Genomic DNA, 16,156 nt, shown 5'->3' with positions numbered 1-16,156 from the left:
CTGTCCAACTCATCTCTAACATGCACTCTTGTCAAATTTTTAGTATTTTTTAACTAAAGAATTTTATGAAAATCAAAATGTATAGATAAGCAAATTTTGGGTATTACCCATAACTATGTGACTTACAAACGTACTTTTAAGATTTCTAATATATATTTCTTTTCAATATGATTGGACTATTTTAGCCTTTGTCATGAGCACAAAAAAAGATAGTTCAAAAAATGGAAAAAATTAACCCCATAACCCACCTCAAGCTATCTAAAAAAAAAAAAAAAAGATGTAACCTTCGTTTCCATACCCATTTAGTAAATCAAACGTATACTCTTGATGTGTGTTTTCAGATTCTAAATTGTTGTTCTAACAACTCTTCTAAGTATTCGAACAGGAAAAGAAAACAAAAGTATAAAGGAAAAAGGTTGGAAAAAAGCTATAAAAAAAAAAATTTTCCATTGTATTGAGCAGTTTTTGTTCCCCGTCCCCTGCTTTTAGGTACACTTTCACGACTACTATGGCTCTATCTTCCAAAAGTCAAAAACAAGCAATTTCTCCCGTAGACAGGGAAAAGACTGATTTCTCATCTGTGATTTCTTGCTAATATTAAATTCGACAACTCAACTTCCAATTTCAAGGTAATTTTAGTCCTTCATAATCACCGGTTTTTTTCTTTTTCCCTTTCATGCAAGTTGTATCTTTTTTGCTTCCGATGTTTGAGAAACATTTTGTGCTCGTAACTTGTCTAATTTCACATGGTCAAGCGACTTAAAAGAATAATTATCTTTTGCTCAGCTTTTTGCCCTCTTCTTCGTCAAGAGCAGTTTCTGCTGCTCGTACTCGTAGTCAAGAACACGTTTCTTGCCCACTTCTTCTAAGGTTGCTTTTCGGAGAAAATTTATATTAGCTTCTTTTTTTTAAGTTCGAATGTCCATTGTTAAACGGATTTACTTTCCAATTGTATTACTATTGATACAGTTGCTTGGTTGATTCCATTTAATTGGCAACTGGGGAAAGAAAAAATTTTAGGATTTACTTTGATAATTGATTGTAGCCTGTGCCTTTTACCGAACACATCTTTTTTTCTGATCAGTATATAAATTATTCTTTTGTTAGTTAGAGCTTAGAACCAATGGGAACAGAAAGAAGAACAAGGATTGACGTCGAAGGGTGTTCTCTTGATAGAATCTCAAGCCTTTCGGACAATGTTAGAGATCATATATTGGTACACATTCCTACTCGAGATGCAGCAAGAACTAGTATTTTGTCCAGAAAGTGGAGATATATATGGGCTGGACATCCAAACATTGTGCTTAACAAGCAATTTTCAGAAGATATTAGAGGCAATAGATCAGCCATCGAATTTCAACAATACCATGTAAAGATAGTCAGCAAAATACTCTTTCAACACCTTGGTCCTATCCTCCAATTTGATCTTCAAGTGCCAGATTTACCTTAAGAAGAGTATTCCGTTATTGATCAATGGCTGCTCTTCTCATCAAGGGAGGGCCCCCGAAGAACTGATTCTTAATGATTCAAGTCCAATTCCTTATAATGTCCCTTCTTGTATTTTCTCTTGTCCGAAACTTACCAAAGTGCACCTCTCAAAGTGTATCTGTAAAACATTACCCACAGCCTTGGAAGGCTTCAAGATGCTCAGAGAACTCAGACTATTTGAAATCACCTTTGAGTCGCCCGTCCAAATTACCATGCCCAAACTTGCCATTTTGTTCATAATTAGGTGTCGGGGTATCCAACATTTTAATGTGTCTGCTTTGACGCTGAAAATATTGAATTTTTGCAAGAACGATGATTTCGACTTTGAGCCAGTATATTAATTGCTCTGAGTTAGACCACGCATATATTTGGTCATTAAATGGAGTTGTTGAATTGAAAATCATAGACAGAATCGGAGGATCCTATTGACCAAACTTCTCAGCTCCTGGCCCTTACTCAAGTGCCTTGGGCTGAATGGAGATTATCTTAAGGTGACTAGAGATTCATTTATGGAGTAGTACTTTAGTTTGTTTCTTAAAATGAATGCCTGGGTAATTGAGGTTGATGAACATATAGATATATAGATATATATATATATATATTATATTGATGCTCTATCTTGTGGTCTACTTTACAGTATATGCTTGCAGGTTGTACCATTCCTGAGAGGCTTCCAACAGCAACATTCAAATGCTTGAAAATTCTTGTAAATCATCAAACCATAAAGACTTAAAGTATTATATGTACTATACATTTATGTACCTTTGAATTTCAGTCATTTTTATTTCTAAACGAGAATAATCTTGACATTTTAATTGTTTCCATTATAGATAACGATTTTCATCACTTTGATATGTTAATTCAAATCATGATAGAGTTATTTATAGTTTTTAAAATCACAAGACCGTTATATGGAAAATCAATAATTCAGAGGAGGTTAAACTGTAATTTACTTAGAATTATTTTGTCCAATAATTTATGTCTATAACATAAAACTATTAAAAGATTTTAGAAGATTTTCTTGAACAAGTTGCATAAATTAAGTCCCTTCATTAACCAATGATTAAAGTATATTTTATGTGTTTGCAAACAAAAGATATTGGAGGTGGATTGACTTGGGTCCTAAAGAGGAAGAATTGTAAATAGAAGGTCCTCCCACTTGCTTAAAAGAAGAAGAAGAAGAAGAAATTATAGTTATTTGTAAAAAAAAAAAAAAAAAAAACTGTTCTCATAAAATTTGGTTTTAAACTAGCAAAATTAATTTGCTAAAGAGCTTTTTGAAAATCCAAATGTGTAGATGACCAGGTCCAATAACCCCCCCCCCCCCCCCAAAAAAAAAGAGTTCTTTTTTTTTTTCCAATATGGTTGGACTCATTTAGGCGTTATCATATGGATAAAAATATACTTCAATAAGTATTAAAAAAAAATTAGCACATAAACCTCCTCAAGCATACATAATTTGTTTGGGAAAAATTTCCTCGAATAGGAAAAGAAAAGAAAAAAAAGGTGGAAAAAACTAATTTTTTTCAATTGTATTTAGCTTTTTTTTTTCTGTCCTCTGATTTAAAGCACACTTTCTCGACTGCTAGGGAGTAGTGAGTCTGGTCACCCATTATATCGCAGTGATCAGCATTATAAAGCAAAAACGCTCCACCTTCCAAAAGTCGAAGCAAGGAATTTCTCCAGTAGACAAGGAAAAGCCTGATATTTCATCTTCGGTTTCTTATATATTTAGTACGCAACTGAATTCCCAGGTAATTTTAAAAGTCGTATCTTTTTGCTTCTGATGCTTGAGAAATATGAGTAAATTAATTCTCTCTCTGTCTTGCTTTCCTAGGTCGTATGTTTTTGTCGAGCATAATCTGTGTTCCTAACTTGTAACTTTGATTTCGCATGAACAAACAAGTTAAAAAACAAAAAATACTTTCTTGCAATTCTCAACTGAGGTTTTACTTTGTTTTTATTGTTTACTTGTGTTTGTCCTTTTCTTATTTTTAACAGATGAGAGGTGAGATTTAAGAAGTTGAGAAGGAAGTGATTTGAATCCAAAATCTCTAATTTCTGGAATTTTGTCTATTTATCATTTCACCAATTAATTGGAATCATCTTCCATGCCTGCATAATTTTGTCTATCATATGTTGGTATTTTTATTTAATTTTTTTTTCCTTTGCAATATTGAGCTTGATTGCTGAAGTTCAAAGTTCAAACTTGGCCAAGTTGTGAAAAGCTTCATATGATAAGCTAAAAACATGAATTAGCCAAAACTTGCATGTAGACCTGATTGAAGTAACCTATTCAAAAAGAAGTTGCTCCATAATTCGAAGTAGCTCTTATTAATTTCTCCCTCTCATAACCATATTCTTTACCTTAGATTGACACAATTAGCAAGAGAATAAAAGAACATATTTAAATTAGGAAGGTTTAACGTAGCAATTGTGAGTTAGTAATAGAATTTTCTGACCGACCCTCTCATCTGTCTTTTTTTTCCAAATGCTAGTACTCTTGCATTGGTCAATAAAAATGTTTACACATTGAGCAAAGGCCCAAAAAGCTATACACAACGTGTTCAAGAACATGGAGGAACAAGGAATTCCTCATCCAACAAAATGCCTTGGGCATAAGAACTAACACTGTTACAATCTATGTTATCATCATCATTGTCTAAACAAAATGAGCACATTCGAAACAGTGATTTTAAGCTAAGGATATCCTCAATCAGTGTTGTCATTCTGCAGTCCGAAGCTTTACCAAGCTTGAGTAGCTTCAGCAGTCCTTTGTTACGAATATGTACCGAGATGGTACTCCATTGTCTGTCCAAAGCTTTGCATAAAGTTAGCTTGATTGCTGTAGCCTCATCAATAATGTGGTCACCCGAGCTTCTGTCTTTTAAGGCCAATACTTCCTGTGCCTCATTTGGTACTCTGCGCACAGAAACTCCAATACCCAGTACTGCATTTCTCTTAGAGGTTTGGATTGCCACTCTCAGATTTACCCCTTCGTGGCTATCTGGTGCAACACTGTCCACTTCCACTGGTACCACTGTTTCTGTTGTGCTCTGAGGCTCCTTCTTCGAATCTAACTCCACAATCTCCAGCCATTCCATGTGTGCTTTTTGAATAACACTGCACGGATTATAGCCTGCCTGGTTCTCGAACTCCCTTTTGTTCCTATCCTTCCAAATTTGCCAAAGTATATTAGCTGTGAGCCCCATATGGTTTCTTCCATCTTGTCTATTCTTCGCCTCTGTGATCCTACTCCACCATCTGTGGAAGTTTCCTATCTGATCATCAGCCCCCTCCCAAGTTATTGGAGCTATTTTCCAGATGGCTTTTGCTATGGGACATTGCAGAAGAGTATGTTCAATTGTTTCCGGTTCTTCTCCACAGCCTTTACAAACTGGATCACCTTCTCCAGTTCGCTTGAAAATTGCCTCTCTGACTGGGATAGCACTCCTGATACATTTCCATATGAACAATTTAATTTTGTGTTTGATATTAAGCCTCCATAATGCATTCCATATCTGTTTACGTTGGTTACTGCCTGCCTCCATGCTCGTACAAGCCATTTCCTTAGAATTGCTACTGCCTAAGCTCTCTTTCATAAACCTCTTATAGCCAGACCTCACCGTGTATTCTCCTCCTTCATTGTATCCCCAATAATGTGAGTCTTCTCTCCCCCCTAGGCTGACTGGGATACTAAGAATCCTCATAGCATCCGACTTATTGAAAAGTCTGAAAACCAGATTGGAGTTCCATCTTTTGTTGGTGATGAGCTGCTGAACTGTTTCAAACCTACAATTTTGTGGCTTAGTTGTTGATGGCTTGCCATTTGGGGCCTGTGGAATCCACTTATGTTCCCATATCTTTGTGCTAACCCCATTCCCTATTCTCCTCAGTACCCCTTCTTCCAACACATCTCTCACACTCATCAATCCCTTCCAGAACCACGAGGCAGTGCCTTGTACTTTATGACAGGTTGTCGAAGCCTGTGCAATAATAAAACCTGCTCAAACTAAAAGTAATTTCTGTAGATAGCGGTAAGCAGGGTCGAATCCACAGGGACTGGGAGTAATTGTTTCTTTTCAAATTCACAGTGACAAAGGAGGGTGTTTTTGTGTAGAAGGTGACACTCAAAGAAATCCAAATAAAATCTAAGAAACTACTAAAAATTAAATAACAAAATATTAAAATCAAATGAGTAATAATTAAGGATCTAGCCAAGAAATAACTTCAGCAATGGTTCACCTAATTGATCATCGATGCAAAGCCAATTCCAATTATTTATCAATAAATAGGTTATAACTACCAAACAAGCGATGACAGTCAACCCCTCCTTACTGTGTCGGTGATCAAGGTACGCCAGTTAATCACTGCTCTAATTGAGAAATAATCCTAGGTACGCCCATAGAATTTAATTCCCCAATTGCCTTATGTATTAGAGGAGCCCTATTCTAACCAAATAACGCACTACCAGGGTTATTTTAGATTAGCCCGCGTATTCCCCTGACACAAACCTAATCATGCCAGTTGTCACTATTTTAGGACAATTAAACAATTACGGATTTAATGTCCTAATTGACAATAGATTACCCAATCAACTAATTATCTGGATCCAAGACAATCAATTAATTAAATAATCACAAGCATTGCAAATAAGGAATATGCGAATACTAATAAATAAAAGAAAAAGATAAAATTAAATCGATCTCACAATTTTAGGCGACCCAAAGCATCCGTTGTCCCTTGACTAGACAAAGGGAATTAGTTCATTTTTGGTGAACTAAATTCACGGGAAATTGAGAAGAAACCAGCGGCCATGTCCGTTGAAATTCGGCAAAATCCAATTCGTCTCAATATATCGAATGAACACAAAAGCATGCGCAGGGTTCAAAAGAAAAGAAATCAAGAAGAATCCTCAAAGCTAAAAGCTAACAATTGCTTTTCTTCCTAACATCCGTAAGTTGCTAGAGTCAAAAGTAAGTCCAAGGGAAAGCAAAAGTCAAGCATTGCTGCTAAGCTACAGTCGGAAAAAAACTAAGGAGAAGCCCACTTCATCTGATCCTCTTTTCCTCTTCTTATTGCGGCGGCTCACAGCAGGCAAAGAAGCCCTCCGTCCGTCATTCCTTTGCGAAAATTACCAAAATGGGCGTGACATCTTCTTTCCAAAAGTGCCCCTGGGACAAGCTTTATCATCTGAATTCTTTTCCAGCCAATTTGGCACCTGTTATCATATTTTCGTTCTACTCCCTGAAATAAATGTAAAATACTAAAAATGAGTAGAATCCCGCAATTAATCCACATCAAGTCAGGTAATAGGAGGAATTAATAATAAAATAAATGCTGAAATTGCAACCTATCAATTCCCCCCACACCTAACCCATGCTTGTCCTCAAGCATAAGAATAGTAAACGAACACCAAAATTCGATGATGGCCATTGCCCAATCTCCTATATTGCCAAGATATTCACGAAAAAATCATATATCGGGCACTAGTAATTAAAATCCGAGAAGCATCCCCCCAGTTAGCCTCTAAACCACAAACTCCTTCAATTTCCAAATTAACTAATCTAAGGAAAAGGAATGGCACGCAACATTCATCAGCTAATGATCCAAGTATTCACACAAGTCCCCATATTAAGTCCATAAACCAGCAAGCTTCCCTATTATCTATTCTCTCTTCTTTTCCTCTTTTTTTTTTTTTTTTTTTTTTTACATTTCTTCAAGCAATAATAATATTTGACACAAGAAGACTTAGTCTCTAGCCGCCGGGGCCTTTTGACGCGAACTCCAACATTTTTAGATGAAGGAGCCCGGTTACTCAGCTCCTTCCGCTATACGACCACGTACTCATATAAAGTACCACCTTTTGACGCGAGAATCGACACTTTTAGGTGCAGATCCCCGGTTACTCAGTAGTGACTAATAGCGGAGTACAGTCCAGATTATTCACAGCCAAACAAAGCCAAAAACATGAAATACCAACACTAGCAACTAAGCATAGGGGCAGCTCGCCTCATTACTGCCAAACATGGAGAACTGGAGTCAATATTGGACCAGTTCACCTTAGAATGCCAACAATCATTCCCAACGCCTAGAAAAGTTAACAAAGAAATCAAAAGAGCTAAGCAATCCGATATTCACCAAGGAGATATCTTGGATCCAACCACATCAACCCGATACATACTTATTTTAAAAAAAAACTTGGCAAAAGTAGAATTAGAGTCAATGAGCCAACATCCAATCAATTTTTTCTCTTTTCTTTTTCTGTTTTTTTTTTCAGGAGAGATAAGCACCAAGAAGAAAGAAAGAAAATGAGCAACTAGAAATAAAACTAAAAACTAAAGAAAACTAAAAACACTAGCACCCCATTAGACCCCCCCACACCTATAGGACACATTGTCCTCAATGTGACAAATAACCAACAAAAGTGGGTGAGAGGACAGCAACACTTCCCTGAAATCCGGTCAAAGAGGTGGGCGAGGTGGAGCTGGAGGAGGAAAGCCCGTATGATGCAGAAATTGCGCCAAATTCTGTGCTATGCCCGCTACATTGAGGTCGACGTTGAGCATTCGAGCCTCCAAATTCTGAACCCGCTCCCGGAGTTGTTGCCATTCAGTTGACCCATATGGTGGAGGTGGCGCAGAAGATGACGGCCCAGCGGTGTCCTCGGCCGACCCAGGGAATGAAGAGTGCCCCGCCTGTGTTGAAGGCCGTGCACCCGGAGCTCGAACTGGGCCTGGAGGGGTAAACTGGTGGAAACCATTGGGCAGGCGCTCGACGACTCCCATTTTCTCTAAGCAGTTCACGTCCAGGAGCTCCATCTCGAAAGCCAAATGTAAGTCGTGGTCCTCGAGACTAAGAACTCCCAACTGCGTCGCCAAGTGGGTAATGTAGGACCCAAGAATCAGAGGTTTGTTCTTCTTGGTCAAAACAGTCTTGAACTGTGCAGCCAACCAACACCCCAAGTTGACCTTGATATTGTTCTTCATACTCCAGAGGAAGAAAAAACTCAGGTCGAGAGAGTATACCGGAGCTGTCCTTGCGCCCTGAGTAGCTGTAGGCTAAGAATCGCTGAACATAGCGGGCACTAGGATCCTTAAGAAAGGAGCTCCTAGACCTAGAAGGGTTGTAGCGGTGTTGATCGACTGACATTTCCTCCCACACATCATGGTATTGGGAGAGAAATGGCTCTATGTAATCACAGGCACTCTCCGCATACTCCCTAGTTTCAGCATACTCTCTCGTGATAAATCCAAATGCCAGATTGAACTGGGTAATGGAAAAGTTGAACTCCCTACCCATTAGACGGAAATGAATGACATTTGGTGTTTCAACGGTGTATCTCGTAGGCAACTCGAACTCAAAGGTGGAGTAAAACTCCCGAATCAGCTCAACAAAAGCAGGGCAGGAGATATCAAGATACGGGCACCACCCAATGGCGGTAAACATCTGATTGACCTCCTCACGTATACGCAGGGCAGTCATAGTGATTTTGTGACAAGATTTGCAGGGTATAATACGCCTCTCACAGACCTTAGCATATCTCTGCCGATCGGCGGGTCTGGTAAATGTTAAGTGCCCCCCAAAGTGAGCAGGGGTATCTACCTGAGCACCCCTACCCCTACCCAAACGGGTTCGAACACTAGAAGAGGAGGGTAGGTTGGTAGGTGAGTTGACAGGAATAGAGGCTTGTGGAGGGGGTTGAGACTGAGAGGTCCTAGACCTAGAGGAGGATTTAGGTCTCACCATGTCACCCACAGTCAACTGGAACAACAGAGGCCCCAACAGGTATAGAAACTAGCAAATGCAACTAGCCAAAGAAACTCAGCAAGAACGAAGCAATAATCTCCCCGTAGTAACCCAATCAAAAATGAACAGAAGAAGTCCAGCGAGCAAACATGGCCAATACCCCACAGAAAGTCACTCAGGCAGAGGCCCCCAACAAAGCGATGAGGCAAGAGCAACCCAACAGAGGAAGTCAAACGACACAGGATTTCAACGATTATGCAATATCAGAAGTGAATGAAGCAAAATAGACCTCAGCAAGTCAATCCAACAAGCAACGTTAGGTTCAAAGTCTCCTCCAAATTTAACAAACAATCACAGCACTGTAACTCACCCAAAATCTCAATAACCGGCTCCAGTTGGCCAGGTAATGCCTCAAATCAAGACCAGCAAATGCAACGACGACAACTTAGAAATTCGACAATATTAACGCAGCCAACCAACTAGAGGTAAGAATTTCAATTGAAAATATTCCCACCAGTACCACTGGGGGTAAAAACGTAGGCCAAAATCAATGAAACCTCAATCACAACAAATGGCTCCAGTTGGCCAGGTAATGTCCCAAACCAAAATCAGCAAAGGCAACTACGGCAACTTATAAATTCAGCAAAAAGAACTCAGCCAACCAACCAAAATCAAGTCAACTTAACTCCACCCAAAACGCAATGAATTCTCCCAAAATAATGGCACGCGAGTAATCAACAAAATCAGGGCACACAGCATAACTAGTACCACTGGGTCACCACACAACTGCAGAAATAAGCTCCCGTAGCCAACAAGACCAAAGGCGAGGGAACTAAACAGCCACAATCAAAGCTAGAAATTGATGAGCAAAACTCAAATACCTCCACCGTAGAAGGCGAGTGAAGTGAGAAAGGTGGCAGCCGCGCGGCGCTAGGTGCGTAGGTTGATCGTCTGCGAGGAGTTGGGCTGTGGCGCTTAGGTGGCAGCGGTTTCAGGGGGGGCCGACTGCGAGGAGTTGCGTGGGCGACGGTGGAGCTTCAGCAGCGGAGCAAATCTGGCGGAGGGTTGGCGTCCGTGTGTGTGTGGCGGCGCAGGCTGGTGACGACTGGCGGAGGGCTCGAAGCGAGGGGGACAGCGGCGGCGGGAACTTCAGCCGCGGCGGCGGAGCGCGCGATTCGGGCGCGCGATGGTGGAGGCGCTGCTCGAGGCGTCGGTCAAGCTGGAGTGGTTGCGCGATCTGGTAGCGGAGGAGGTGCGCCAGTGGGCGGCGGACAGGGGTTCTTCGGTCGACAGAGAAGAAGAAGAAACAGGGGAGAAGAAAGAAAGAAAAGAGAAAGAAGAAGAAAGAAAGAAAGAAAAAGAAAGAAAAGAAAGAAAAGAAAAGAAGAAAAAGAAAATGAGAGAAATTGCTGCTTTTTTTCAAAAATTTTACTTTTCTTTTTCTTCCAATTATGAGGCTCTTTGAGCCACGGAAATAATAATGTTTCGGTGATAAGAAATGTTTATTCTATTTTTTTCTTTTTTTTCTTTTTTTTTGAATCCTTACCTTTCCCGCGAACGTGACGCGGGCACGTCATGAGGGCAAAAGAGCTCCCAGAAGTTTTTGATCTTGAGTTTCCCGCACATCACCATGCGGGCGCGTCATGAGGGCAAGAGAGCTCTCAGAAGTTTCTGAATTTTCTGATCGTGAGCTTCCTGCACATCACCACGCGGGCACGTCATGACTGAAGGGCATCTATAAATCAGTAAAAACGAAAACTGAAACCCAAAATCAATCGAATTCAAGTAGAACACATCTAAACTACCACACGAAATTGAACAAACAATTAAAAGGAACAATTGGGTTGCCTCCCAAGGAGCGCCTTTCTTTAATGTCTTTGGCTAGACATGGCAAAGTGTCACTGATTAAGACACGGTGGTGCGTCTAGATGTACTGTCTCCACTTCTCCACCTGAAAAACTTTCGTAATAGTGTTTGAGACGGTGTCCATTCACCACAAACTTGTTGTCCGTCTTAGCACTTCGGATTTCGACTGCACCATATGGAAAAACGTGAGTAACAATAAAAGGTCCAATCCAACGGGAACGTAGTTTACCTGGGAATAGCTTGAGCCTTGATTGGTATAGGAGGACCTTCTGACCAACTTCAAATGTTTTTCTTGAAATTTGTTGGTCATGAAATGTCCGGCTTCTCTCCTTATAAATTAATGCATTTTCGTAGGCTTCGTTCCGAATCTCCTCCAATTCTTGCAAATCCAACTTCCGTTGGGCACCGGCCTCCTCTAGATTCATGTTGCATTGCTTTATCGCCCAAAAAGCCTTGTGCTCGAACTCCACTGGAAGGTGACACGGCTTCCCAAATACCAACCTATACGGTGACATCCCTATAGGAGTCTTGTACGCCGTCCGATAGGCCCAGAGTGCGTCCTCCAACCTTTGACTCCAGTCTTTTCTATCGGGGCGCACCATTTTCTCCAAAATGGATTTAATCTCCCGATTCGATACTTCCGCTTGACCATTAGTCTGCGGGTGGTACGACGTCGAGACCCTGTGGAGTACACCATACTTGCGAAACAACGCAGCAATGGTTTTGTTGCAGAAGTGCGTTCCCCTATCACTGACAATAGCTCTTGGCATTCCAAATCTCACAAAAATATTAGCTCTGATAAAATCTGCAACTACTTTCGAGTCATTAGTTCGAGTGGCCTTAGCCTCCACCCATTTAGACACATAATCAACTGCCAGCAAAATATATAAAAAACCAAATGAAATAAGAAAAGACCCCATGAAATCTATACCCCAAACATCAAAAATTTCAACAAAAATCAACGGGACTTGGGGCATTTGATCTCTACGGGCTATATTACCTACCCTTTGACAGCGATCACATGACTTACAAAACACATAGGCATCCTTAAACAATGAAAGCCAATAAAATCCACTTTCTAAAACCTTATGAGCAGTTCTCTTGGGTCCAAAATGACCTCCACAGGCAAAAGTATGACAAAAAGCTAAAATCGATTGAAATTCCACTCCACTTACACATCTCCGCATCACTTGATCTGCACATCTCTTCCACAGGTACGAGTCATCCCAGATGAAGTACTTGGCGTCGCTCTTCAATTTATCCCTCTTCGATTTTGGCCAACCTGCAGGAAAATTACCAGTTACCAAATAATTGACCAGATCAGCATACCAAGGCAACTGAGAATTTAAAGAAAATAAATGCTCTTCAGGGAATGCATCTTTCAACGGCTCGCTATCCTCCCCAACTGGTATGCGACTTAAATGGTCTGCTAATAGATTCTCTGAGCCTTTTTTATCTCTTATCTCTAAGTCAAATTCCTGCAGTAGCAATATCCACCTGATGAGCCTCGGTTTGGCATCCTTCATGGTCATTAGGTACCTTAATGCTGCATGATCAGAAAATACAATTACTTTAGCACCTAGCAAATATGACCTGAATTTTTCTAAAGCAAAAATAACTGCAAGAAGCTCCTTCTCAGTAGTGGAGCAATTCAGTTGAGCTCCATTCAGTGCTCGGGACGCATAATAGATGACGTGGGCTGCCTTTCCCATTCTTTGCCCCAACACAGCCCCTACAGCATGATCACTGGCATCGCATATGATCTCAAATGGTAGACTCCAGTCAGGGGGCTGGATGATTGGGGGTGAGGTCAACAACTCTTTCAACTTGTCGAAGGCTTTCTCACATTTGGCATCGAATTCGAAGGTCACCTCCTTTTGTAGGAGTTGGAACAACGGGGCTCCAATTTTTGAAAAATCCTTGATGAACCTCCGGTAAAAACCTGCATGTCCAAGAAAAGAGCGTACCTCCCGCACACTAGCGGGGTAAGGCAAAGCAGATATAATATCTATTTTAGCCCTGTCAACCTCGATGCCCTTAGACGATACAATATGACCCAGGACTATCCCGTGCTCAACCATAAAATGACATTTTTTCCAATTAAGCACAAGATTAGTCTCTATACACCTTATCAGGATCAATTTCAGGTTATCTAAACATGTATCAAAACTATCACCATACACACTGAAATCATCCATGAAAACTTCAATTATTTTCTCCACATATTCAGAAAAAATACTTACCATACACCTCTGGAATGTTGCAGGTGCATTGCACAACCCGAATGGCATTCGTCTATAGGCAAAGGTCCCGAACGGGCACGTGAAGGTTGTCTTCTCTTGATCCTCTGGTGCAATTGCTATCTGAAAATATCCTGAAAATTCATCCAAAAAGCAATAGTAAGCTCTACAAGCTAAACGTTCAACCATTTGGTCAATGAAAGGAAAAGGAAAATGGTCTTTTTTGGTGACGGCGTTCAGCCTGCGGTAGTCAATACACTGCCTCCATCCAGTGGATTTTCGCACTGGCACGAGTTCACCCGTTTGGTTGGCCTCTACCGTCACTCCTGCCTTCTTTGGGACTACCTGGACCGGGCTCACCCAAGGGCTATCTGATATTGCAAAAATAATCCCCACATCTAACAATTTCAAAATTTCCTTCTTCACCACCTCCATCATGAGGGGGTTAAGCCTCCTTTGAGCCTGTCGTACAGGTTTGGCATCCTCATCTAGTCTAATCCGGTGCATACAGATGGCCGGGCTGATTCCCTTAATGTCCGCAATTGTCCAACCTATCGCCTCTTTATGCTCTCTAAGGACCCGGATCAGTTTCTCCTCCTGGATTTTTGACAGTGCCGATGAGATAATCACCGAGAGTGTCTCATTATCACCCAGATATGCATATTTCAGGTGCTCTGGTAGAGGTTTCAACTCCAGTACAGGTGCCTGCACCACAGATGGCAATACCCTCTGGTGAGGTTCGGGAGTAAAAATAGGTAAGACTTCATACCTTCTCGTGGTGGTCTGCAATGAGTGTAATGCACCTATTGTGCACTTTAGATCTTCACTCCACTCCACCTCAGGAGTTGTCTCCAACTCGAGGTGCTTGGTCAGAGCTACCTCCAACTCATCCCTGCCAACAGTTTCAAATACTTCCTGCACCGCAGGGTCAATAGCACTCACAGAGAAAACTGAGCTAAAGTTGGAGTTTGATGGATATTTCATAGTATCAAAAATATTAAAGTGCACAGTTTCCCCATCAAATTCCATGGATAAGGTACCCTTATTAACATCAATTTTTGTTTGTGTTGTGCTCATAAAGGGTCTATCTAACAACAAAGGTGAGGGATCGGGGGAGTGATCATCATCCATATCAAGTACATAAAAATCAGCTGGAAACACCAAATCATTAACTTTCACCAACACATTTTCAACCAACCCATCAGGATATGCATTAGTGCGGTCAGCTAATTGAATGATTATTCCAGTTTCTTTTAATGGACCTAGCTTTAGAGAAGCATATATAGATTTAGGCATGACATTAATTGATGCTCCCAAATCCAACATGGCCCTTCTAATCACAGTGTTCCCTATCCTACAGGGGATAGTAAACATACATGGGTCCCCGCACTTGGGTGGAAGCTTTCTCTGCAGGACCGCTGACACATTCTCCCCAACAATGACCCTCTCATCTCCCCTCAACCTCCTTCGGTTAACACACAAGTCCCTTAGGAATTTGGCATATTTTGGTACTTGTTTGATCGCGTCTAACAGGGGGATATTTATCTCAACCTTGCGAAAAACCTTCAAAATCTCATTTTCCTTATCATGCTTCTTCGATTTTTCCAACCTGCTAGGAAAAGGAGGCGGGTTAGTTTTAGCTGTAATTATTGGGTCAGGAAGTACCTTTGGGTCTGCACCATTGCTGTCCTCCCTTTCAAGCTCATTTTCGATCTTTTCCTCATCCTTATCCTTAGGGATCACAGGTTCAGGCCCCTGAATTTCCTTCCCGCTCCTCAGGGTCATGGTGCTCACATTCTTCGGGTTCAACTCAGGTTGAGATGGCAGCTTCCCTTGGTTCTGGGAATTCAAACGGTTGATTGTTGTGGTCATTTGACTTATCTGATTCCTTATATCCTGCATTTCGGAGTCCGTCCTTTACTGATTTTGCACCATGGTTGTCATCATTTGTTGATTTTGCGCCATGGTTGTCATCATTTGTTTCATCATTTCCTCCAAAGATGGACCAGAGCTTGGGGGCGGAGGTGGTCGAGGTTGGTATTGCTGCTGGTACCCCGGTGGCTTATTTGGCACAAAGTTAGACTGCCTGTTCGGTGTAAAGTTGGGTTGCCTATTCCCTCCATAACTGAGGTTGGGATGATCTCTCCACCCGGGGTTGTAGGTGCTTGAGTAAGGGTCGTACTGCTTCCTTGGCGCGGGCGCGTGGTCAGCCATGTTCACCTGTTCTGCAGTTTCTTCCTGAATCATTGGGCACATATCTGCAGAGTGACCTATACCAGTGCAAATCCCGCATACCCTGGCTTGTGATGCATTTCTCACAGCCTGTTGCCTAACAAACGCGGTCAACTCAGTTAGCTGCTGCTGCATGGAGGGTGTCTCTACCTCATTCACCTTGCGTATTGGACAATCCTCTCTCGTACCGAATTGTTGCGAATTCTCTGCCATCCTCTCAATCAACTCCCGTGCTTCTTGAGGGGTTTTGTTCACCAGTGCCTCTCCACTTGCAGCATCAATTATGCTCCTGTCCCCAAAAAGGAGCCCCTCATAAAAATACTTAATGAGCAACTGCTCACTTATCTGGTGCTGGGGACACTTGTGCAACAAGAAGTTGAACCGTTCCCAATACTCATAGAGCGACTCCCCTGGATGCTGCTTGATCCCACAAATTTCTTTTCTTAGACTTGCAGCCCTGGACGCAGGAAAATATTTATCCAAAAATTTTTTCTTCAATTGGTCCCACGTGGTGATGTTACCTGGTGACAGGTAGTACAGCCAGTCCTTTGCAGAATCCTTCAAGGAAAAGGGAAATGCCC

At 41.3% G+C, this 16,156-nt stretch overlaps 1 protein-coding gene across 1 annotated transcript; it reads right to left on the bottom strand.

Annotated features, from left to right (window-relative positions):
- Positions 1-8,343: 8,343 nt before the first annotated feature.
- LOC113718509 (uncharacterized) lies at positions 8,344-15,245 on the bottom strand. The gene is made up of 5 exons (XM_072072142.1): positions 13,347-15,245; positions 12,108-13,139; positions 11,333-11,948; positions 11,172-11,269; positions 8,344-9,252 (listed from the first exon to the last, which is right to left on the bottom strand). The coding sequence occupies exons 1-5, from the start codon at positions 15,243-15,245 to the stop codon at positions 8,344-8,346; spliced, it is 4,554 nt and encodes a 1,517-aa protein (XP_071928243.1).
- Between the last annotated feature and the right edge of the window lie 911 nt (positions 15,246-16,156).

Source organism: Coffea arabica, chromosome 11e, assembly GCF_036785885.1.
Source record: "Coffea arabica cultivar ET-39 chromosome 11e, Coffea Arabica ET-39 HiFi, whole genome shotgun sequence".
NCBI classification, from domain to species: Eukaryota; Viridiplantae; Streptophyta; class Magnoliopsida; order Gentianales; family Rubiaceae; genus Coffea; species Coffea arabica.
This window is presented reverse-complemented; position numbering and strand designations above follow the sequence as displayed.

Coding starts and splice junctions, on each gene's coding strand:
- LOC113718509 (XM_072072142.1), bottom strand. CDS start 15,245: ATGCAGGATATAAGGAATCAGATAAGTCAAATGACCACAACAATCAAC. Junction 13,140..13,346: donor CAACATTCCAGAGGTGTATG/GTAAGTATTTTT, acceptor GTATCGTCTAAG/GGCATCGAGGTTGACAGGGC. Junction 11,270..11,332: donor AAGGCTCAAGCTATTCCCAG/GTAAACTACGTT, acceptor CATATGGTGCAG/TCGAAATCCGAAGTGCTAAG.